At 43.9% G+C, this 24,222-nt stretch overlaps 1 protein-coding gene and 1 pseudogene across 5 annotated transcripts in view; both read right to left on the bottom strand.

The window, feature by feature from the left end:
* Positions 1-2,434: 2,434 nt before the first annotated feature.
* LOC110284472 lies at positions 2,435-2,838 on the bottom strand (annotated as a pseudogene).
* Positions 2,839-19,435: 16,597 nt separating this feature from the next.
* Cul2 (cullin 2) overlaps positions 19,436-24,222 on the bottom strand; it is a 52,377-nt gene continuing 47,590 nt past the window's right edge. For all 5 annotated transcript variants that reach the window (XM_021150184.2, XM_029472190.1, XM_021150183.2 and 2 more), the window contains 2 exons: positions 21,701-21,817; positions 19,436-20,967 (listed from right to left, as the gene is read on the bottom strand). In XM_021150184.2, coding sequence (XP_021005843.1) covers positions 20,836-20,967; positions 21,701-21,817 — 249 coding nt within the window. In that variant the 3' untranslated portion in view covers positions 19,436-20,835. The remainder of the gene's footprint in view (positions 20,968-21,700; positions 21,818-24,222) is intronic.

Below are 24,222 nucleotides of genomic sequence, written 5' to 3'. Positions count from 1 at the left end.
CCTGTGCCCTCTAGTTAGTCTAGCTAAGGGTTTATCTATCATGTTGATTTTCTGAAAGAACCAGCTCATAATTTAGTTGATTTTTTTATATAGTTCTTTGTAGCAAGCTGCCCTGTGGCTTACAAGGACGGGGACCACCTGGGAGGCAGGCTGGGGCTGAAAGAGACTTAGAAGGTGAGAAAGATAATGGAGCCAAGACAAAACCCTGTTCAAGTCTCAATGTTTATTAGCAGTCTGCTCTTATAAAGTGGGGAAGCCCATCCCCATGTCACAACAGGCTTCTTGATGTTTTGTTGCCAAGTTGTTAGCACTAGTCCGCCAGAGCCATTAGCAGTAAGTCACCAGTTCAACTCTTGGTGCCTGGAGCCATTTGGTCAGCACTAGGTCGCCAGGCTGGCTGCTTATTCAGGAATCTCTCAGGAAGACAGGTTCAGCCTCTCAGCAGGTGGCAGAATCTCAGGGCAGTTGTCACTTGAAAAAAAGCCAAACAAGTTGGAAAGCTGCACAGCATGTGGCCCTACCTCAGTGGCAACAAGGTTTGTACCAGCACTCTTCAGGCTGGGGGAGGCTACAGTTCTTTTTGTTTCCACTTGGTTGATTTCAGCCCTGAGTTTGATTATTTCCTGCCAGCTACTCCTCTTGATTGAATTTGCTTCCTTTAGTTCTAGAGCTTTTAGGTGTGCTGTCAAGCTGCTAGTGTGTGCTCTCTCTAGTTTCTTTTTGGTAGCACTCAGAGCTATGAGTTTTCCTCTTACAAATGCTTTCATTGTGTCCCATAGGTTTGGGTATGTTGTGGCTTCATTTTCATTAAACTCTAAAAAGTCTTTAATTTTTTTCTTTATTTCTTCCTTGACCAAGTTATCATTGAGTAGAGTGTTGTTCAGCTTCCACGAGAATGTTGGCCTTCTATTATTTATGTTTTTATTGAAGATCAGCCTTAGTCCATGGTGATCTGATAGGATGCATGGGATAATTTCAATATTTTTTTATCTGTTGAGGCCTGTTTTGTGACCAATCATATGCTCATGTGGAGAAGGAACCATGAAATGCTGAGAAGATATATTCTTTTGTTTTAGAATAAAATGTTCTGTATATATCTGTTAAATCCATTTGTTTCATTATTTGTTTATTTCAATGTTTCTGTGTTTAGTTTCTGTTTTCAGGATCTGTCCATTGGTGAGAGTGGGGTGTTGAAGTCTCCCACTATTATTTTGTGAGGTACTACAATGTGTGCTTTGAGCTTTACTAGAGTTTCTTTAATGAATGTGGCTGCCCTTGCATTTGGAGCATAGATGTTCAGAATTGAGAGTTCATCTTGGTAGATTTTACCTTTGATGAGTATGAAGTGCCCCTCCTTGTCCTTTTTGATAACTTTGGGTTGAAAATTGATTTTATTAGATATTAGAATGGCTACTCCAGCTTGTTTCTTCAGACCATTTGCTTGCAAAATTGGTTTCCAGCATTTTACTTTGAGGTAGTGTCTGTCTTTGTCCCCAAGATGGGTTTCCTGTATGCAGCAAAATGTTGGGTCCTGTTTATGTAGCCATTCTGTTAGTCTATGTCTTTTTTTATTGGAGAATTGAGTCCATTGATAGTAAGAAATGTTAAGGTAAAGTAATTGCTGCTTCCTGTTATTTTTGTTGTTTGAGTTGGGACTCTGTTTATGTGATTATCTTCTTTTAGGTTTTTTGAAAGATTGCTTTCTTGATTTTTCAAGGGTGTAGTTTCCCTCCTTGTGTTGGTACCTTCCATCTATTATCCTTTGTAGGGCTGGATTTATGAAAAGATATTGTGTAAATTTGTTTTTGTCATGGAATATCTTGGTTTCTCCATCTATGGTAATTGAGAGTTTTTCTGAGTATGGTAGCTTGAGCTGGCATTTGTGTTCTCTTAGGGTGTGTATGACATCTGCCCAGGATCTTCTGTCTTTCATAGTCTCTGGTGAGACGTCAGGTGTAATTCTGATAGGTCTGTCTTTATATGTTACTTGACCTTTTTCCCTTACTGCTTTTAATTTTTTCTTTGTTTAGTGCATGTGGTGTTTTGATTATTATGTTACTGGAGGAATTTCTTTTCTGGTCCAGTCTATTTGGAATTCTGTAGGTTCCTTGTATGTTCATGGCATCAGGGAAGGTGTTTGTTTGTTTGTTTGTTTGTTTTTGTTTTGTTTTAGTAGAATCTTTTTTTAATTCAAAAAAAGAAAAAAGAAACCCAAAACAAAAACAAGAATGAAACCCAAGACCAAAAATTTTCCAAACACACACAGGAGGGGGTATGGGTAGGGGGAGGTATCTGTTTGTCCATCCCCAGCCCCCAGCCCATTTTGTTTTGGCAGCAATAAGGAAAATGGGCCCAAAAAATAATAGTATGTATGTGTATGTAAAGAAGGGGGTGCAAAAGCTAAAGGGAACGGTATGGGGAGGGACAAATGAGGTCAGTACTGGGAACACCGCAGGCGAGAGGCCATTTCATAACATCTCTTGTTGATCAAATGACCATGGACACCTCCTTTGCCCATCAGCAGGACTAGCGTCTTGGCAGTCATGATGACAGTGACATTGAAGGTGGGGGCTCCTCCAGTGCTCTTGGTATGAAGATCCATTGTAAATTCCCTGTCTCACAGCAGTGAATCCCAGATCAGTGAACATTTCTGGCCCCCAAATGTCAACCCATTCACGAAAAAAAAACCTTGATGGTCTTTGCCTACCACGTCACCAAACTCAGATGGTATAATGCTAACGAAGATCTTCTCTGGGGACAGTGGCCCAGACAGAGTCCTTTTGGCCTACAATGGCCAGCCGTCATAAGACTGTTGATGTAGGTGTTCCACCCGGCCATAGTGCTGCTGCTGGGGTTGCTCTGCTGGCTGCTGCTGGGATCAAGGGCTCAGGCTGTGGCTGGCGGGCGGGGGGCGGGGGCAGAGAGCTCGGGGTGGAACGTGATTCTATTAGCTGTGTAGCAATCCTTGCACCACCACTTCCTTGGAAATTTTCTTGTATAATTTTGTTGAAGATATTTACTGGCCCTTTAAGTTGGGAATCTTCACTATCTTCTGTTATCCTTAGGTTTGTTCTCCTCATTGTGTCCTGGATTTCCTGGGTGTTTTAGGTTAGGAGCTTTTTGCATTTTACATTTTCTTTGACTGTTGTGTCAATGTTTTCTGTGGTATATTCTCTCTTCTATATCCTGCATTCTGTTGGTGATGCTTGCACCTAAGGATCCTAATCTCTTTCCTAGGTTTTCTAACTCCAGGGTTGAATCTCTTTGTAACTTCTTTATTGTTTCTATTTCTATTTTCAGATCATGGATAGTTTTGTTCATTTCCTTCGCCTGTTTGTGTTTTCCTGTAATTCTTTAAGGGATTTTGTGTTTCCTCTTTAAGGGCTTCTAGCTGTTTACCTGTGTTCTCCTGTATTTTTTAAAGGGAGTTATTTATGTCCTTCTTAAAGTCCTTTATCACCATCACAATAACTGATTTTAGATCTGAATCTTGCTTTTCCAGTGGGATGGTGTATCCAGGACTTGCTATGGTGGGATAATTAGGTTCTGATGATGCCAAGTAACCTTGGTTTCTGTGGCTTATGTTGTTACACTTGCCTCTTGCCATCTGATTATCACTAGTGCTACCTGCCCTTGCTATAGCTGACTGGGGCCTGTCCTTCCTGTGATCCTAGTTGTGTCAGAATTCCTCAGAGTTCAGCTGTCTCTGGAATCCTATGATTCTGGGATCCTGTGAACCTGATATCCTGGCTGTGTCAGAGCTCCAGGGAGTAGAGTTTCTTCTGGGAATTGTGGGACTGGCTTTGGAGTTTGTGCCCAAGGTCTGCTCAAGGCACCGGCCCAGACTGGAATGGAAATGACACTCTTAATTACTGGCATGATGCAGCTCTGTGGCAGAACACTTGCCTAGCATGTGTGAGGCCCTACAGGGGATCACAACATCACTCAGAAGCAAAACATTCTTTTGGAAATCTCGTAGTTGTAAGGAGACAGTGGCCTGGAAAACATTACATCACATGGCCACTAAACATAGGGAACCTCAGGAGCTCTGCTTGCTGTAGATGCTGTTGGCAGGGAAGACCTGGTGTGGTACTTCTCCATGCTGTATGGGCACTATCATTACCAACCTCATTTCCAGCATACCAACATTTACTTCTGCCTGCTTACCATCTCATTTGCCAAAGGAAAAGCCAGTTGGCATTGTGTTTAGCAAGGGGACCCTAGAGACTTCTCCTAATGGAGTGTACACTGATGCTGAGACCACAGAGGAGTTTCAGTTGTCCTCAGAGTGAGTGAGCCACACTCCATGAGATCCTGAAAGGAAATAAAACTTGAGACCTGTGATTCATGTAATGTATGTCAGATAGCCCGGCGCCTCCTGCTCACCCCCCCCTTCTATAGGGAGCATAGTTAAAACCTGAAACATTAACCAGATACATTGTCAACTCAGATAAGCCCCCGGTTTTAGAATCCTTATACGCCCCGGCCTGCACGTACTACTCTGCTGACTCATAATCATGTTGCTGATGTTTAAATAAACCAATCATGTGCAACCGCGCCAATTCCTCCCCCAGCCCCAGCCCCTTTTCTATAAAAACCCCTAGCTTCCAAGCCTCGTGGTCGATTCCTCTGTCTCCTGCTCCGCCATTAAAGTTACCTCGTGCTTTTGCATCAAGGAAGTCTCTTGTGTTTCTTTGGGTAACCCCATGTCCTGAGACTTGAGTGGGGATCTCCTTCTTGTGGGGGGGGGGAATCCTACATTTGGGGGCTCGTCTGGGATTTGAGGGGGTCCCCAAGGACTTGAAATACCCCTTGGAGGAACGTTTTGTATGTGTGTGGTGTGTTTGTGCGGCCGCTGAGTCTGTGCCTTATTTTTCGGATTCTGGTATTCTGGCAGCTGCCGTTGAGGTCCGTGAGGACCCACGGCTGCGGAGGGGGACGCCCTAAAACCCGCAGGCTGCACCCCTGGAAGACGTTCTAAGGGAGACCCTGGAGGGAGTGCCCAGGGTTTCAGAACAGTCAGGAGGACCTGGCTGTTGCCTGACAGAGTGAAGGAGAGAGAGTGCTCTTCCTGCCAGAGAAGGAGTGGATGCGGAATCCCACTCCGACAGAGGCAGCATTTGGCTGGTTGTATAAGTCCAGACGCGGATGAGTGTGCTTAGATACTGGTGTCTTTTATTCTCTGTTGCTGTCTTGTTTTTGTGTTGCTGTCTTGTTTTTCTTTGTGGTTTTCGTCATGGGACAGACTGTGGGTGTGGTGCCGACTGTGGACTTGGACTGACGTTAGGACAGAATGTGTCAGTGATAGTTAAGAAAAACAACTCGGTGCGTGTCCCTGGCTGCAAGTAGCCACAGGACCGGACTGAGAAACTGAGAACTTCGGGCTTCAGCAGCAGTTGCATTGGCCGAGGCGTGGCACCACGTGGTAAACTGTGGCGGGGGGGGGGACACCAATGTGGAGGTTTCCCCAGGATGCCCGCCCCACCACCACCACATATTTCACCACCCATGGGACGGGAAAGAAAAGAAAGAGGGGCGAGGCCCACAGGGCCCTGCACTAGCCCTGCCTGGCTTCCTAGAGCAGCAACAGTGCCTGCTGGGGAGGGGCCAACTAGAGTCGCTGCCTTCCCCCTCCCACTCCTACTCCAGTTGGCCTGGTGTAGCCAGCTGTGAGACCTGTCTTTCCTTTCCCTGCCCCACGTGTTTTCTCTTCTAGGGCGGCCCCGCCCTAAGCTGTTAAGCATCGAGGGAGACATCTGCTCACTTTAAACTTCTGTCCTAGGTAAGGAGCACCTACGAGTCTAATCACCAGGTTCTGACAAATGGGTATAGAGGTCCAGAAAAAGGTGAGCTTAGACTGTAAGGAAAAGCAAAGCTCCAGCAGACTCAGGAAAAATAGAGATGAAAGAAATTAGAGAGAATGAAGCCCTGAAGGCCTCAGTGGCCATGGCCTTCATAAGGCAGTCATCTCCAGATATCAGAAAGAAACTTCAGAGATTGGAAGGTGTATTACAAGAGGGAGACAGTTACACAATCTAGTGAAAGAGGCAAAGAAAGTGTGTGTGTGAGAGAGAGAGGGGCGAGAGGCAGAAGAAAGAGAAAACAGGAGGGATCGTAGACAAGAAAGAAATTTGACCACAGTGGTAGGAAAGAAAGAAAGAAAAGACAAGATCTAGACAGGAAATCTGGGCAACAGAAGGCTGAGCCTCAGCTAAAAAGGCTCAGCTGTGTCAGACTGAAGTTACTTATTTGAGATACACCCTTCGAGACGGGAAAGCAGTGGCTAAAGAAAGCCAGAAAAAAAGACTGTAACTCAGATCCCCACCCCAACTACACCAAGGCAAGTAAGAGAATTCTTAGGTACTGCTGGCTTCTACAGACTCTAGATACCTGGGTTGGCGACCTTAGCTTCCCTGTTGTACTCCCTAAGCAAGGAAGGGAAAGTGTTTGTGTGGACCCCAGATCACCCGAAAGCTTTTAGAGAAATGAAAAAGGCTCTACTGATGGCCAGCCTTTGTCTGATCTAACCAAGCCTTTCACTCTTTATGTGGAAGAGAGATCAGGGGTCGCTAGAGGAGTCCTTACTCAGACTTTGGGACTTTGAAAAAGGCCAGTGGCTTATCCAAGAAGTTAGACCCTGTTGCCAGCGGGTGGTTTCTTGTCTGAAAGCTATTGCTGCCATAGCTCTGCTTGTCAAGGATGCTGATAAGCTCACTCTGGGACAGCAAATAACTGTAGTGGCACTCCACACTCTTGAGACCATTATCCAAATGCCCCCTGACTGGTGGATGACAACCAATGCTCCTGCGACACATTTTCAGAGCTTTTTTGTTGACTGAAGGAGTGACCTTCGCTCTCCCACTGTCCTCAAGCGACCCTACTGCCCGAGACTTCACTTACTCATCACTGCACTGACATTCTGGCAGAAGAAACTGGTACTCATCGAGCTGGTACAAGGATGGCAGTATCCTCGAGGTTGAAGGTAAGAAGGCAGGGATAGCAGTACGGTGGTGGACAAAAAGCAAGTGATCCAGGCCAGCAGCCTCCCTGAAGGGACGTCGGCCCAGAAAGCTGAACTTGTGACTTTGGTACAAGCTCTATAAATGGCAGAAGGGAAATCTACACTGACAGCAGGTATGCTTTTGCCACTGTACGGAGCAATATACAGACAAAGAGGGCTGTTGACATCTGCAGAGAAAGATCTAAGATGCTGTGATTAAAGGAAATCAGATGGCAGATCTAACCGCCAAACAGGTGGCCCAAGGAGCAATGATTCTGGCAGTCAAGGAGCCTAAAGATTACTATATGTCAGAGAGACCAGCTTTAGATACACCCCTGAGCACTATCAAGTTATGGACATTATTTGACCCACCTGGGGGCCAAGAAATTAAAAGGTGTGGTTAGGTCCTTTGACTACTATGTTACAGGACTCTCTGACTTGGCAGAAGAAATAGTCAAAAGCTGCAAGACCTGTGCTATGACGAGGTAAAATTTACAGAAATTAAGCCAGCTAGATATGGCAACAAGTACTTATTAGTGTTTATAGACACCTTTTCAAGGTAGATAGAAGCTTTTCCTACCAGGACTAAGACGGCCAATGTGATAGCCAAGAAGATCCTAAAAGAAGTCTTCCCAAGGTAATGGACCTGCCTTTGTTGCCCAGGTAAATCAGGGACTGGCCAAGATATTAGAGATTGGTTAAAAGTTACATTGTGCATACAGGCTCCAAAGCTCAGAACAGGTAAAAAAGATAAAATTCTAAAATAGACTGGTGCAGACTTGGTTCTCCTTCCCCATGCCCTATTTAGAACTAGAAATACTCCCTTTTGATTCAGCCTTACTCTTTTTAAGATCCTTTATGGGGCTCCCATGCCCATAACTGTCTTAAATAATGTGTTTAAACCTACATGTTGTTGTAGTAATAATCTGTATGCTAAGTTAAAAGGCTTGCAGGTGGTGCAGAAAGAAGGCTGGTCACAATTGGCTACAGCGAATGAGCCGGGTACCCCAAAAGACATCTCAGCAGTTCCAGCCAGAGATCTGATCTCTGTACACCTACATCATGCCCAGACCCTCGAGCCTCACTAGAAGGGTCCCTGCCTAGTTCTGTTTACTATCCCGTTCTTATTTTGTTGATTTCTATTCTCCACATAGAGATATAGACTTCTAAAATTCTAAGATTAAAATTACTTAGTAGAAGAAGAGGGGAATGAAAGGAAATAAAACTTGAGACCTGTGATTCATGTAATGTATGTCAAATAGCCCGGCGCCTCCTGCTCACCCCCCCCCCTTCTATAGGGAGCATAGTTAAAACCTGAAACATTAACCAGATACATTGTCAACTCAGATAAGCCCCCGGTTTTAGAATCCTTATACGCCCCGGCCTGCACGTACTACTCTGCTGACTCATAATCATGTTGCTGATGTTTAAATGAACCAATCATGTGCAACCGCGCCAATTCCTCCCCCAGCCCCAGCCCCTTTTCTATAAAAACCCCTAGCTTCCAAGCCTCGTGGTCGATTCCTCTGTCTCCTGCGCAAGATACATATTGACCAGGAGCTCCGCCATTAAAGCTACCTCATGCTTTTGCATCAAGTGTTTCTTTGGGTAACCCCATGTCCTGAGACTTGAGTGGGGGGATCCTTCTTGGGGTCCTACAATCCAGGCCTTACTCCCAGAAGTGCTAGAAAAGGTGTGTTCTCATAGTGTTTGTTTTACTTTGGTTTTTTAAAGCAGAAACCTGCTTTTAAAGGAAGCTGGCAGAGCCAGGCACCGGAGGCCTCACATCTTTAATTCTAGCACTCAGGGGGAAAAAGCTGGCAGGTCTCTGAATTTGAGACCAGCCTGGTCTACAAAGCTAGTTTCAGAGTTCCAGAACAGCCAGAGCCACACAGAGAAAACCTGTTTGGTGCGGAGGGGGAAGCTCGCAGGGGCTGGAGAGATGGCTCAGCAGTTCAGAGAACTGGCTGCTCTGTTCTGCTCTGCTCTGCTCTTGTAGAGGTCCTGAGTTTGCTTTCCAGCAACCACATGGTGTTTACTGCCATCTATAGTGGGGTGCCAATTTGGTGTGTGGGCATACATTTGAGCAGAGTATCCATGTATATAAGATGCATAAACAAATGGCAGAAGCTACACGCTGGACTCTATCTAGCTTAGCTTCCCTGTAGCAGCCCATTTGCTGTCATCAACTGTTCACAGTGGACTTTGAGAGCAGATATATCAGCTAGGGCTAGATATCCAAACCCTCAAACTTTAGTTTGGAAAGCATGCTGCAAGGGCTTTCTAGATGGAAACTGACTCAATCATTTCTGGTGTGAGCCAACTTAAATCAGTGCTGGGGGCCAGCTTCTACTTGCTAAGCTGATGAGTGGGTGAGACAGCCATTTACTGAGAACTGCAACGGTCTTAGTTTAGGTTTTACTGCTGTGAAGAAACATCATGACCAAGGCATCTCTTACAAAAGAAAACCTTTAATTTGGGTCTGGATTATCATTTCATAGGTTTAGTCCATTACCATCATAGTGAGAAACATGACAGTATGCAGGCAGACACGGTACTAAAAAAGGAGCTCAGAGTTCTACGTCTTGATTAACAAGTAATAAAATGAGACTGTATGTCATAGTGGGCATAGGTTGAGCATATATGAGACCTCAAAGTCCACTCTTGTGGTTATACACTTCCTCCAACAAGACCACACCTAATAGTGCCACTCCCTATGGACCAAGCATTCAACATGTATGTCTAGGGGGTCATTCCTATTCAAACTACCACAGCAACCTTTCTTGATTCAACTCTAAAATGAACAAGGGCAAGGAACTTGATCTGGTCAAGATAATCCCTACCCAAGAGCACTGGGACAGATAGCTCTGAGATCAAAGCATATGCATACACACAGAGACCTCATAGCCATGCACCCACACACAGACACCACAGCCATGCACACACAAACACCACAGCCATGCACACACAGACACCACAGCCATGTATCCACACACATAGACACCACAGCCATGCATGGACACACACGGCCACCATAGCCATGCATCCACACACAGACACCACAGCCATGCATGGACACACACGGCCACCATAGCCATGCATCCACACACAGACACCACAGCCATGCATGGACACACACGGCCACCATAGCCATGCATCCACACACAGACACCACAGCCATGCATGGACACACACGGCCACCATAGCCATGCATCCACACACAGACACCACAGCCATGCATGGACACACACTGCCACCATAGCCATGCATCCACACACAGACACCACAGCCATGCATGGACACACACAGCCACCATAGCCATGCATCCACACACAGACACCACAGCCATGCACACACAGACACCACAGCCATCCTCACACAGAGATACCACAACCATGCATGCACACACACAGCCATCATAGCCGTGCATGAATACACAGACACCACAGCCATGCATGCACACACACAGCTACCATAGCCATGCATGAATACAGATACCACAGTCATGCATGAATACACAGATACCATAGCCATGCATGAATACACAGACACCATAGCCATGCACACATAGACATTATAGCCATGCATGCACACACACACACACACACACACACACAGACAGACACCATAGCCATGCACACAGATACCATAGCGATGCATGAATACACAGATACCATAGCCATGAACACACAGACACCACAGCCATGCATGCTCACACACCGCCACCACCATCCCACAGTCATCTCCTCACACACTCAACACAGGAGCAAAATAAATGCAGATAGGGTTAGAGTAATAAGGGGTTCAGGCTGAGGCTACAAATGGAATTAAGCAGTAGAAACTTTTTAAATGTAATTTCCCTGAAGCCAGGACACTGTCTGCACATAGTCCTGCCTTGGGAGGTTGGGATGAGATAGGCTGGGGTAACAGTTATACACATGACAGTGGAAAGAGAGCAGTTAGCATCTCAACAGTCCTTTGGATAGTCTTGTTTAAAGATAATGTTCAGGGAAAGAGACCCCAGGAAATGACCTCACTTATCAGACCAGACCTAACATAGTGTGAAACCCTGATGACCAAGAAGCCAGTTGAGAAACAGTTCCAGCAGGCGCACTTCTCTGGAGACATTGTTGAACTTGCTGTCTCCAGACTACACAAGGCTCAGGCCCCATGAAAGCCTACCACATGTACCTTCTTACATACAGTCTGGAGCTACATATTCTAGAGATGAGTGCTTACGTCCAGAGGTCTCAGCCTCTTCTGGCTTGTTTTCAGGGGGTTCTGCCTGAATCTGAGCCTGTTTGTTCTCCTAGACAGTTGCTAGGACCCAGGGGCATGAGCTCAGGCAATATTTACTGCAGACTTGGCCTTAGAGAGCTAAGGTTCTTACATGTGTGACTGTCCCCAGTGTTGTTAACAAGCTCTCTACCTGGACCCCTATTATCTGATGCCACAGGCTAAGCAATATTCCCTTCTGTACAAGAGGTGCTTGGATCTCTTTGGTGTGTCCTAACATTAAAGTATCCAAGTCAGGGTTCCCTAAAGGATTGGCTTGAACTGCCTTTTGAATGAGTATCTGAGAAAGATCTGCTTAGAACACACTCATTGACAAACACAAATGTATGCAAGGACATTCCCAGTCACTTAGTTTTTAATTCAGAGAACAAACAAACCTCCTGGGTTCTCACTCAGTCTAGTGTTGGAGGGGGTTACAGTATCTTGCAGTTGACCCCCCCCAAGATCTCCTCCAGGTATGGATTCATTCACCATTTAAGTAAACACAATGACAGAATAAAGAAGTGAATAGAGTGTTATGTCTGGAGAGAGGGCTTTAGTTCCCAGAGTTGATATTTGAGTGCTAAGGGTAAGGGCTGGCCAAAGCTTGGGTCTCATAAACCTGATTTCCACAAGTATTCCAGGCTTGAGGCATTGCCTGCAAGGGGATTGCAGGAGTTGAGGTTCATGCAAGGAGAAAGCATAGGGCAAGTGGAGGGTTTATGGCCAGCTCCTGTGAGACTCTAGACCAATGGTTCTCAACCTTCCTAATGCTGATACCCTTAATACAATTATTTATGTTGTGGTGACAACTTTGGTTACTACTTCATAACTGTAATTTTGCTACTCTTCTGAATCATAATATAAATATCTGTGTTTTCAAATGTGTTTTCCAATGGTGACCCCTTTGAAAGGGAGGGTTGACCCCAAAGGGGTTATGACCTGCAGGTTAAGAACCCCTGCTCATCCCAGATCATACCAGGCCAGTTTCCCAGCTGTATTCCATCAGAGCCTGGGCATAAGGTATATAGAAGCCCCTGCTCACTTGGACCTCACACCTCTGCCTACCATGTGCATGTGGCCTGTTCATCCTCTACTTGGGAGTTCTTCCTGAGGGCCCATGGGAGAACTGAGCAAAGAGAGACCAGGCCTCTGACTCTGCTGTTTCTACTGTGCCCTGAGCACATCTGCACCTTCCTGGAGACACAACTGCTCATGTTTCCTGAGGATTTTTGCCAGTCCTCAGATTTATCCATTCTGAACCAGCTGATGGTCTACTTGCTTCTGAACATGCCCTGCTCAGATCTAGCAGTCCATGTCCATATGCTCCTGACCCAGCTGAAGGGCGAAGAAGCCGGTGATTCAGATAAAAAGAATGAGGAACCCTGGGGTAGGTGAGGAGGAGTGTTCAGGGCAGGGTGTTCTGGGGGGGACCCTGGTGTGAACAGATGTTATTTTTAGGACAGGGTCTTAGATTCTCCTGCAGATACAGGTCTCTGCTGTCTTTAGAAAAGGATAGAAGACTCTCTTCTGGGAGTCTTACCTCCTTTGGCAACTTCACTGTCACTTCCTGTTTCAAGATGCCTCCATCCTTCGAGTGTTTTTGTCCATCCTTAGGTCTGGAGAGTCACACATCAGCAGGTTGCCAGCACAAGGTATATTTACCAGTGACAGTGAATCCAGCCACTCTGGAGCCAGAACCAACCTGTGAGCCAGATGTCAGGTACAACAGCAGCCAGGTCAGCACACCTGCTGTCTGCTGTGAGTCTCCGCATGCATGCATTAACCAACAAAGGCCACCTTTCTCACCTCCTGCCTTTGCTGCTACTCAGTGAGCCTGCCTACTGAGGAAGTGGCCACACCAGACCTGATCTTCTACCCACTCTGCAGACAGAGCCTGTTCTGTCATCTCTCTTGGGCTCAGCTTCTGAATTCCTAATAAAAGTCCCTACACCATAGCTGGTCTTCATCTCCTCTGAAAATATCCTTGTAGCATCTCTTTATGCTCTACCTATCAAGGTCTTTCTCTGATTTAACTTTTTGTTCACTAAGAAGTCCTGGAACATTTGTTTTGTTTTGTTGTTGTTTTAAATCAGTCCTTGAGGGTTTGCTTCTTCCTGGGTATTCTGGTGATCTATTCATGAAAATACCTTTGAAAGCAGGTGTGCCAGGGCACACTTCTAATCACAGAACTAAGAGAGGCTCAGACAGGAAGACCTTTTCTTATTAGGATACATGATGAGGAAGAGATCAGGCTGGACCACATAGCAAGACCTGGGGAAGAAAAAGAGATGAGAGAAAGAGAAAGGAAAAAGAAATGGATTCAAGAGCAAATATTATTGGTCTTGAAATCAATCCTGTGTCAACCCCCCAGGTGCCAGATTCACAATGAATACCACCACACCAGGCAGTATTTTTTTTTAATTGTTTTTACCGTTTCCTGTGGCAGCAAACATGACTTAATGCTAGGCACAGAGCTAGGAAACTGATATAGCCTTCTATGTGCTGTTCATTGAGAAATGTTAAATCATTTTCTTAAGATCAGCTTTGCCAGGTACTAAGTGGAGACGAATCATTCAACACATTGCAGTTATCTCTGTTGTACTGGTGGGCTGGATGCAGAACTCCAGCCCTCTTGAACAAGCCAGGCTCTGTAACATTTGCTCTTGCAGCCCGATTTTGCCCTGGTTACTATGACAACCTGATGAAAACACTATCATTCTGGTTCATAGCTTTAGTAGAAAATCACTTGCTTGAATAGGTGAATTGCTCTACTTGCTGCCACAAGAGGAAGACAGATCTCTAGGCTGGCAAGTGTTGGTTGAGATGATGATAGGATTGGGGACTTGCATAAGAGAAGTTTGCCCCCCAAATCCAGTTGTTCCATGAGCGTAGCCTTTGCTGACCCTTCTATTCCTGGGCACTGCCAGAGTCTCTAATAATCTCCATCAGACTGGGCATTTCACACAAAATTCTAAACTAGAGCTCCAGGCTAGGACCTAATTCAGAGTGCTTGCAGGAAACCAGTTTTCACAATAACCAAAACTATGATGCTTCAGATATAAGGGACACTATTTCTAAATTTTGTTGTCTTTTGACCAGGGGCCAGGCCATTGCCGCTGTGTATGTGTGTGTGTGTAGGTTTATGCAGGTGAGAGTACAGATGCCCTCAGAATTCATAGAAGACACTGGATTTCCTAGAATTGCTACAGGGAGTTATGAGACAGCATAGGTCTCATAACTATGCAAGAACAATATGTATTATTCTGAGCTATCTCTGCAGCCCTGATCTGTTTTTTTAAGCAGTCTCACACTGTTGCCCAGGCTAGCCTCAAACTCATGGCAATCAATATGCCTTAGCCTTTCAAGTATTGGGATTACAGATATGAGCTATTATGCCAGGCTAAAAAGAGAAATTTTAGACACTGTTATAAAGGTGATAGTTGGAAGGAATTGGTCCTAGATTTTTCTGACCTTTGGCTTCTGAGACACAAAGGCTTGCATTCTAGAGAACAGGTTTCCAGCTGCCTAGACAATGGGAGCCTAGGATAAGGAAAGTCGATACCCTCAGCCCTCAGCCTTCTAGAAAGAACAGGGTAACATCTGTGGACTTTTACATATTAAATTCTTCTATGAATTCTAGAAACTTCTTTTAAGTGGGTTTACCGAGAGAAGTCTTATATGGGAGGCAAAAATCATTTGTGTATTTTAGCTACACGTGCTATAAAATTCTTTCTCAGGATGATTGTAGTATCAACAATTTGGAAGCTGAGATAGGATTGAAAGTCTGAGACCAGCTTGTGCTACATAGTGAGTAGTAAGCCAGCCTGGGTCACATACTGACCCAGGAGAGAGATGGGAGGGAGGGAAGGCATGGGGTAGAGGAAGAACTCTGAGACAAACTTTTCTGGAATTAGAACCAATGCTATGCCGTTAAGTCATAAGTTTTGAACCATATTTCAGCCCAAAGCTGTCTTAGCACAGCTTCTGTCTTAGATTTGTGGATCCTTGTGTTAGAGGTAGTCATGAGCTTCTTGAGGAAGCTTATAGATAATGGGTTTGCCTGTAACAGCAGGTGCTTCCCAGGAGTTTGGTGCAAACAGTGGTCGAAAGGCCACTGTCAAAGAGGAACAAAGTTTGCAGAAAGAGGCCTCAAAGAATCACTATGCAAGCCAGCAGCAATCACATGTTCTTTGCAGCTCTGGAGCACTAAAATGACCTAGTGGTCCTCCAGCATGAAACACTAGTGGATCCAGGCAACAAAGAGGTCTACAGGATATGGGGTATGGTACAGGACCAGTGCACCTGTAATCTAATTCCAGCATGTGCTGCAGCCAACCCAGAGGTCAGAAGAAATTCAGGACTAGTCAGGAAGTCACTGGACTAGGTTTCTAGGCATCAAGGAGACCAGAAGCTTTCATAAAAAACCAAAAACACAGTTGATGATAATAAAATGTAGAGAGCAGGTGGCCTGAGAAGGCATGGCCTTGTGTGCCACCATTCACTTAACATCCTGGGTTATAGGATGGGTTCCAGACTCAAAAGATAGCTGGATAGCTTGACAGGAAACTAGGGAGTAGACTGGAGCCAGGCTGGTGCTGTCCCCTCCTCCCCAAGTCTAGTCACAGTTGGCAGAAGTAAGGAAACACAAGCACTCCTGACAGAGATCACTTCATGGAGACCCCAGCACACTGGCTGTGAAAGAGTGTATGTAGTAGGTATGTAGGACAGAAAACAGTGTGCACAACTGGGGTCACTAGAAAACCAGGAGAGAAGAGAGGGCTGACTGAGAGACAACTTAAGGACATGGTGATTCAAGATTCAGGACAGTTTTGCAGAATCCAATGACTGCTGGCAAGGCTGCTAAGCCCTTTCAGTGTAGGAATGGCAAGCCATTTGTATATGTGTGTATACAGGTGTGCACATGACTGCAAGTCCATGCGTGCAGATGCCAGATGTGGATGCCAGGTGTCTTCCTTGTTTGCTCTCTGTATGTTGTGTAGCAAGCAAGCACTTTACTGACTGAGCTATCTCCCCAGGCTGGACAGTTTAATCTTAAGATAATTCAGCTCCTTGAAGATCCAAAAGAAAGGTTTAGGTGCAGCCTGGCAACTAAATAGGCTAAAGACTTATGTCCTCCCTGTGTGTATTCATTAGCTCCCCTCCTTTAGACATGAGTGAGGTAGGGCAAGTTCTATGGTAGTTCTCAGCCATCTTCAGCTGCATGTCTCAGGCTTTCATACTGAGGCCTTCTGCTGTCTCTGATATGTGGCCCAGCTCATCCTTCAGGACTAACAAATCCAGAAACTTAAAGCAAGAGAAAAAAATGGCCTGGAGAGTTGGCTCAGTGGTTAAGAGAATTTGTGGCTCTTGTAGAGGACCCAGATACTATTCCCAGCACTCACACTATAGCTCACATCCAGATGCAACCCTAATCTCAGGAGATCTGACACTCTTCTCTGGACTTTGTGAACACTAGGCATGGAGGTGGTACACAAACACACAAGCGATTCAAACACTCATATGCATAAAATAATAATTCAGAAAGAAAGGAAGGAAGCAAGGAAGGGAGGAAGGAGAAAAGAAGGGAGGGAGAGAGGAAAGAAAGGAGAAAGGGAGAGAGGAAAGAAAGACAGAAGTTACACTCATAGTGTAGTATACACATTAGGCTCAAAATACAGACATGAGATGAGGTGTTGGATCTGAGTTGCCGATCAGTCTGGTCTATATAGTGAGTTCTAAGTCAATCAAGGGTGCATAAATTGTCTCACTGTTCTGCAGAGCATACGTCTGAGTCAGTTGTGAGGTGGACCATGCAAATGTTGAGGGTTCTAGAAGAAGACCCTGTATCACTTCTTTCTAGATTCTAGTAGTTGTTGGAAACCCCTGGAATTACTCATCTTATGCCTTCATCACTCCAGAATGTATCTTTAAACTGTCCTTTGTGCGTGTCCAAATCCCCCCTCTCTTATGAGTAATGGTCCTTACATTAGGGCCCGCCTTAATCTAGCATGACCTCAATTTTATTTATACAATCTGCATTTCCAAATGGCATTACACCTCAAAGTTCTGAGTAGACACATTAATTTGGGGCTGACACACTCTAACTTATCACAAGAACAAATTATATTCAATGTATATTAAACTTAGATGTAATGGTTATTTCTGCATGTCACCTTGAGTGGACCAAGGCATATTAAGATGCCTGGCTCAGCATTCCTTCTTAGAGTCTGAGGGTGCTCTGGATGAGTTTAGCATTTTAATCAGCTAGCTACCCTTCTCCTGTAGCAGTTTCCTAAAAGGAACAACCACCTTCAGGGAAGCTGAATGCAGGATGAACTAAAAAGATGAAACATTTCATCCTATATAAACTCATTTTAGATTTAGAACGTTCTAAAGCAACAGCTCTCAACACATGGGTCACAACTCCTTTGGAGGCCGCATATCAAATATTTATACTGTGATTCCTAACAGTGGCAAAATTACAGTTATGAAATAGCAACAAAATAATTTTATGGTTGGGGGTTAGTTATTACATGAGAAACTGTATTAAAGAGTCATATCAGTAGAAAGGTTGAGAACCACTGCTCTTAAAGAAGGTAAAACATCCCATGCTAAGTTCAAGAAGTAAACAACTCAACAGCTTTAGTTAAGTCTCTGAAATCAACAAGATTCACAAGAGGACTCCCACCGTCCCCCCCCCCCCCCCACACACAGATGCCTCAAAAACTACAGAGTTTCCATGAATTGAGACAAACTGGGCCACTTTGCCTAGGTTCAGATCACAACCACCTGGAAGATGGTGGATGCCATCTGTCTGCAAGCTGTGCAGTGCAAGTGCACTCCATGTCCCCAGCTTTCATAACGCATAAGAGGACAGGGGGCTATAGTGACAGAGCTATCCTTTCTGCTTCTGTAACTCCATAAAACTCACTGGCTCACCAAGTTGTACTTTGGGGTATCCTTCCTTTGGTCTGTTACTGGTTCCCTCTCTGGGCTAAGTAGTCATTTCTTCATTATCTCCCCCAATACAGTCTCACATGCCTAGTTCAATCTTTTGAGAACCAGAGAGGTCAAAAAGAATTCTCTTGGGGCTAGAGAGATGGCTCAGCAGTTATGAGCATGTGCTGCTCTTGTAGAGAACCTAGGTTAGATTCCTAGCACCCACACAGTGGCTCAACTGCCTGTAACTCCAGTCCCAGGGGATTTGATGCCCTCTCTGACCTGTGGCACAAGTACACGCATGGTGCAGACAAAACTCACATAAAACAATTCTAAAAAGAAATTATCTTTCTTTGGCTGGAGAGCTCAGTAATACACCTGCAGCTCCAATCCTAGGTGCATTCTGACTTGTCTCTTCTCAGTCACCCAACCCAATATACGATTTCATAGAAAAAGTCACCTACTTTGTCCCTCTGGAGATAGTCACTCTCATTGCCACTAGTGCCCAGCCCTACTTACTTCCACAGTACCCATTGACTCTGATGTAGGCAATTCATTGAAATTCCTGGAAAAGACAGCCACAGCTTATACTGAACATTATATAAGGACTCAACTGATCACAACTTCAATGATGGTGGAAACTGAAATGTTGTAGGTCCAGGTCCATGATACCTAGAGTTCTTTATTAGTATTTACTTACACTTAAGAGATTTTTAACTGCTATCAGACTAAGAGCTCCAAAAGAGCAGAGACCATTAAAAAATGTAGACCAAAACATTAAGAGTCAAAAATAATGGTGTGTGTGTGTGTGTTCCTCTCCCTTAACATAGATCTTCAGTCCAAGAGTTATTTTATAGTCAAAACTGACTTTTAAAAAATGTTTGAGAATTTGCTTTTTTTTTTTTTTTTTTGCAATAAGGTATTAAAAAGTCCCTTCCCTCTCCTACCTTCCTGTAGTTGACCCACTTTGTCCCTAAGCACTCACTATGGCAGCCAGTAAAGCCAAGCTGGAGATCTTGTCAGGGGCTCCTCAGGGGAGGAAGTGGGCGGGACAGAATTCAATGAATACATTTTCACTTTTTTCAGTAGAGCCTCGACTTACCTGAACTCCCTTCTTCTTTCTGCTCATCAATAAATAAGAAGGAAATGTTAAGAAAACTTGAATTTGTCACAAATATTTTTTCTACTTTTCAATATAACAGTTCTTGACAATTGGTATCAGGTTACGACTTAATTTAATATTTATAAATTTGGAAAACTTGTAACAAGTTATCAAAACAAGGGGCTTGTTCTTTGACCATGAATGTACAACAGTTTATGCTTTGCCATTATCCACACGAGGTAGGAAGGCAAAATAATAAAGACAGCAGAAGTCATTAGAAGTCCAGCAGATTTTTGAAAGCTTAAGATACAAAAGGTGCAATCAAATAACCAATCATTAAATTTAAATATGAGCCACATGAGAATGCAAATTAAGTTCTGTTTATCTGTTCAGAATATTATTGTGGATTTAAGGCCTTATCTGTTAGATATAAATACTCTGGTTTAAAACAGCAATGTGATCTAGAGATGGCAGATGGAGAATATTGTAACCAGAGTATCTGAATGCCCCTGTTATCTACTAGAAACAAACTCATGAAATCTCATGCCCCTATACAAGATGCCTGGTGGAATGCCCTAGCATTGAGGGGCCCTGCTATCAACTTGTGATGGGGGAGTCATCTGCACTGCGGAAGGGTGCCAGCGATGAGCAGGGGGAGCTGGAAGAAATTCACTGTACTCTTAGTCTCCTAAACTCTGGGAGATGAGCCACAGCCATTATGTTAGCGTAGATGTATCATGAAGAATGGGTCAAGAGTGAGCAGTTCTTTTCTGCCAGCCTAGAAGTCACTGCACAGTATTCCGTTTCTGTGGTACAGCTCATAACCAAAACCAGATAGAATTACATCCTACTCAAAATGCAAAAACTGCTTATGCTATTAGCTCAACTTCACAATCTTATGTATTCAAAAACAGAACCCTGGCAGTTTTAATTGAACTTTAGATGGGAGCCCAAGTAAATTCATCACCATGACGAAATGACGAAATGCTGTTTGCTGCTTGGGTGACTCATAGGCATTTACAGATGTCTCATTTTCTGTCCAACCTGATATTCCGTCATCATAGAAAAAGGCATTATGCTTATTTATTTTTTTTATTTGACAAGCAGCAACATCATGTTTGTCATTTTAATGTAGATACAATTATTAGGTTATCTGTCATATTACAATATTTAAGTTTTTATTTTTTGTCCTTTAAGATACATTTAAAAAAAAAAAAAAAACACATCAACTGCAAACGTGAGGGGGAGAAAGCATGGTACCCAACCAAATTCCACATTTCAGCAATACTTCACTCATTCTTTTAATAAAGTTTTAAGAAATGTCATAATGACATGAGCTTGAAATATCTCTAGGCATTTTCTCTGACGCTCATGACGTGGCACTGGTGATGTTGTAAACAGCAGAAAAACAGGGGCTGCCAGACGACCAAAGTATGGAGGCACAGGCCTGCTTTCTCCCACAGGAGCTCACCAAATGGGGATGGCAATGACCTCACAGCTGCACCAGGAGAAGGTGTCATGCGACGTAACTGTATTCATCTGCAGATGCTTGGCTGCGCTCAATGTACTGCTTGTCTATCAGAACTTCTATGCACTTCTTAATCATGCTGATACTGGGATTGAACCTGGCTCTTGACTGGCTGATTACCTGTGAGACAGACAGGGAATCAAACTATTCAAGTTAATCAGCAAAAGCATCCATTTCCAATTAGTTGTAAGGAGCCTCACATTTCGGCTTCAACAGACCTACCTAAAGGAAAAGGGTGTGTGAATGTTGACATGAACACAGGGCTCTGTAACACACAGACCTGATGGAGCAGGTAGCATATCACTGTGCAACACCTATCAGTCTCTACATGATAACAATAGTGAAGTTTGTGTCCACAGTAAAAGAAACACCCAACGGTTGCATTGGAGAGGGAATAAAGTGCAGAATAAGCAATGGCAAAATAGTAAAGCTTACACATAGTGAAATTACTAACAATGTCATCTACCCACATATTCAACGTGCTCCAAGTCTATTTAGTGCTAATGCTACTTTTACTCTGATGCTTTTTCCTAATGCCACAAACCTTTCTTTCAGTTGAGAGCTCTGCACTGCTGAGCAACCCTAGGTTGTTCGTTCCACACAAATATTTGTGCATAAACAGAATGAAGGAATATTCATTAAAGTGGTTCCCATCTCCAGATGGAAAGGCCATTTAACAACTTGGTAAGTTTAGGATCTCTAGTTCAAACCTAGCAAAGTCCTCTCTAAACTGAAATTTTGAAAATTTGAGAACTCTTTAAAACAAACATTTCTTTATGCTATTTGGCCAACATTAGTCCCGCCTCAACGTTAACAAGGTCCAGTCCCAAAGCCCAGAGCTTTTCACTTTTACCTCTTGAATGAGGGCGTTGTGCCGAAGCACTTTGCGTGCTTTCATGATGCGGACAATAGCAGCTTGAAGATACATTTTCCGGTCCTCATCTACAGCACTTCTAGTCTGTTCCAGTTCCTGTTTTTATGAAAAATGGGGGTGGGGCATCCCCCACAAATAGGACACTGTCATTGATGTTTCAGCAGATGCGACTACCTGCTGCACTCAGAAGAGCCAGGCTTCGTTTCCAGCCTTCACACTGTGGACAAGCCCCTCCCTTCTGGACTCTTGCCCCAGGTATGAATAAAGTGCACAAAAAAGCTTGTAGGCAAAACAAAACAAAAGTCTTAAAAAATAAATCATATACTCAGAGGGGTAGGAAATTAGCTTAGTTGGTGAAGTGATTTCTATACTATATAAGCATGGTAGAGTTCTATGCCCAGCACCTATGTGAAAAGGCCAGGCATTGTGTCATGTGTGTTAGTGCTGCTGCAGGTCAGTCAGCCTAGACTATTCAGCCAGTGACAAAAATGCTACCTCAAAATAAAAAGGGAGGTAGGGGGAGGAATGGAGGAAGAATAGCTTCAAGAAATCACACCAAAAACTGACCTTTGACTACCAAACATATACACTGCTCAACACAAACCAAGAAAGAGCAGCAGCAGCAACAACAACAACAATAAACCATATACTAGGGCTCTGCCAATACCACAATCATCTGGTATCACCTCTAGTGGAGTACAGATTTGTGAGTACAAAGATAGGTCACTTTTGAAGTTTACACTATTCTAAATTATAATGCAATCTAAATACACAACTAAAAGTGACTTTAAGTTGCTCAGAACAATATTTTAAGACTGTTGTCTTAGCAGTAAACCTCTGTGCCAAGATTCTTTCAGATGAAGTTGTAGCAAGGTGCAGTGGTTAGCTCTAAGTGCACAAAATGGATAGGCTACGGCTGGGGACTGAGGGACTGAGGGGAGAGGTCCTCTGTCTCATTCAAAGATGACAGAGAAGACAGGCCACATAAGTGTGATCACTACTGCAAAACAAGGGCTTGAGGCATACACAGAGCCAGACAATGCCAGAGGATTAGGGACATTACAGCAGCTTTTAAACACAAATCCCTCAGACTGTTCATTCTACAGAAAAGGAGGGTCTTGGTCACATTAAAGTTCAAGACACATGGCAATTAATATGCATGTCTCCCTCATGGAATAGTTCTTCCAGTGGTGTGATATCTACTTTCCATCCCACACGGAGCACAAAAAGCAGTTAGGAAAGTCTTTGAACAAACCCCACTCCACACCACAGCAATGATCACTGATTGCTGAATTCTGTCAAAAGCTAGTCGCATGACTATATCTAAGAGTATCAACCCCATTCCTGCTGGCTCAACAGACCAAACTGTTCAGGACAAGCTGTGCATCCATGCACACATTTGATAAGTATTTCCTAAGATTTCCTTTTATAAAATCAGTTTCAATATGAACTTATATCAGTCAAGAAGGGCATTTTTAAAGAGAAGGCAAAGAAAAGCTAAACTTCCTACCATTCCTGCCTTCCCTTCTTTGAGGTAGGCATTCTACCTTTGAGTTACACTCACAAGCCCTAAGTATGTTTTAAAATAAAATGTGGGGTTGGGGATACAGTTCTCAGGCAGAGCATTCACATAGTCCATTTGAAGTTTTCATTCAATATTTACCATTTATTCACTTGCTCACTTATTCATGTTCATATACTGTCTTCCTTACCCACTCACCAGCTCCACCTCACATACAGCTAATGTTTGCTAATAAAGCATTTTGCTCAGTAGTTGTGACTGTTTGTGTATACTCAGCCCAGGGAGTGGCACTATTTGAAGTTGTGGCCCTGTTGGAGTGGGTGTGTCAATGTGGGTGTGGGCTTTAAGACCCTCTTCCTAGCTTTCTGGGAGCCAATATTCTGCTAGCAGCCTCCAGATGAAGATGTAGAACTCTCAGCTCCTCTTGCGCAATGCCTGCCTGGACACTGCCATGCTCCCACCTTGATAATGGACAGAACCTCTGAACATGTAAGCCAGCCAGCCCCAATTAAATGTTATTTTTATAAGAGTTGCCTTAGTCATGCTGTCTGTTCACAGCAATAAAACCCTAACTAAGACAGAAGTGAAGACACTGTTAAGTTGCCCAAGTTCCTTTAAGTAATCCAAATTCAACTCATGGAATCATTAAAAGAAAAACAAAGTAGACTGGGCAGAGGGTGGCAACAATAGAGTAAGAGAGGGAGGAGAGAAATATATTGTCTACACATGTGAAAATATCACAATAAAGCCACAACTACCTATACTTAATATGTGCTAATTAATGAGTAGATAACTGAGCTGGACCTGTCTTGCCTAAGCTGTTTATTTTTTAAGCATGAACATACTGGCAGACAATAAGGCCAACAACTGCAAGAATAAGCCAGAAAAGCATTATCATGTTATTAATTTCAGAGTGTAGAGGTTTGCTCGATCTTGGTATAAAATAAGACTCTTTCAAAACACTGCCTAAATATTTCTA

This window comes from Mus caroli, chromosome 18 (genome assembly GCF_900094665.2).
Source record: "Mus caroli chromosome 18, CAROLI_EIJ_v1.1, whole genome shotgun sequence".
Lineage (NCBI taxonomy): Eukaryota > Metazoa > Chordata > Mammalia > Rodentia > Muridae > Mus > Mus caroli.
Note: the sequence above shows the minus strand (reverse complement) of the source record. Positions and strands in the feature narration are given on the sequence as shown.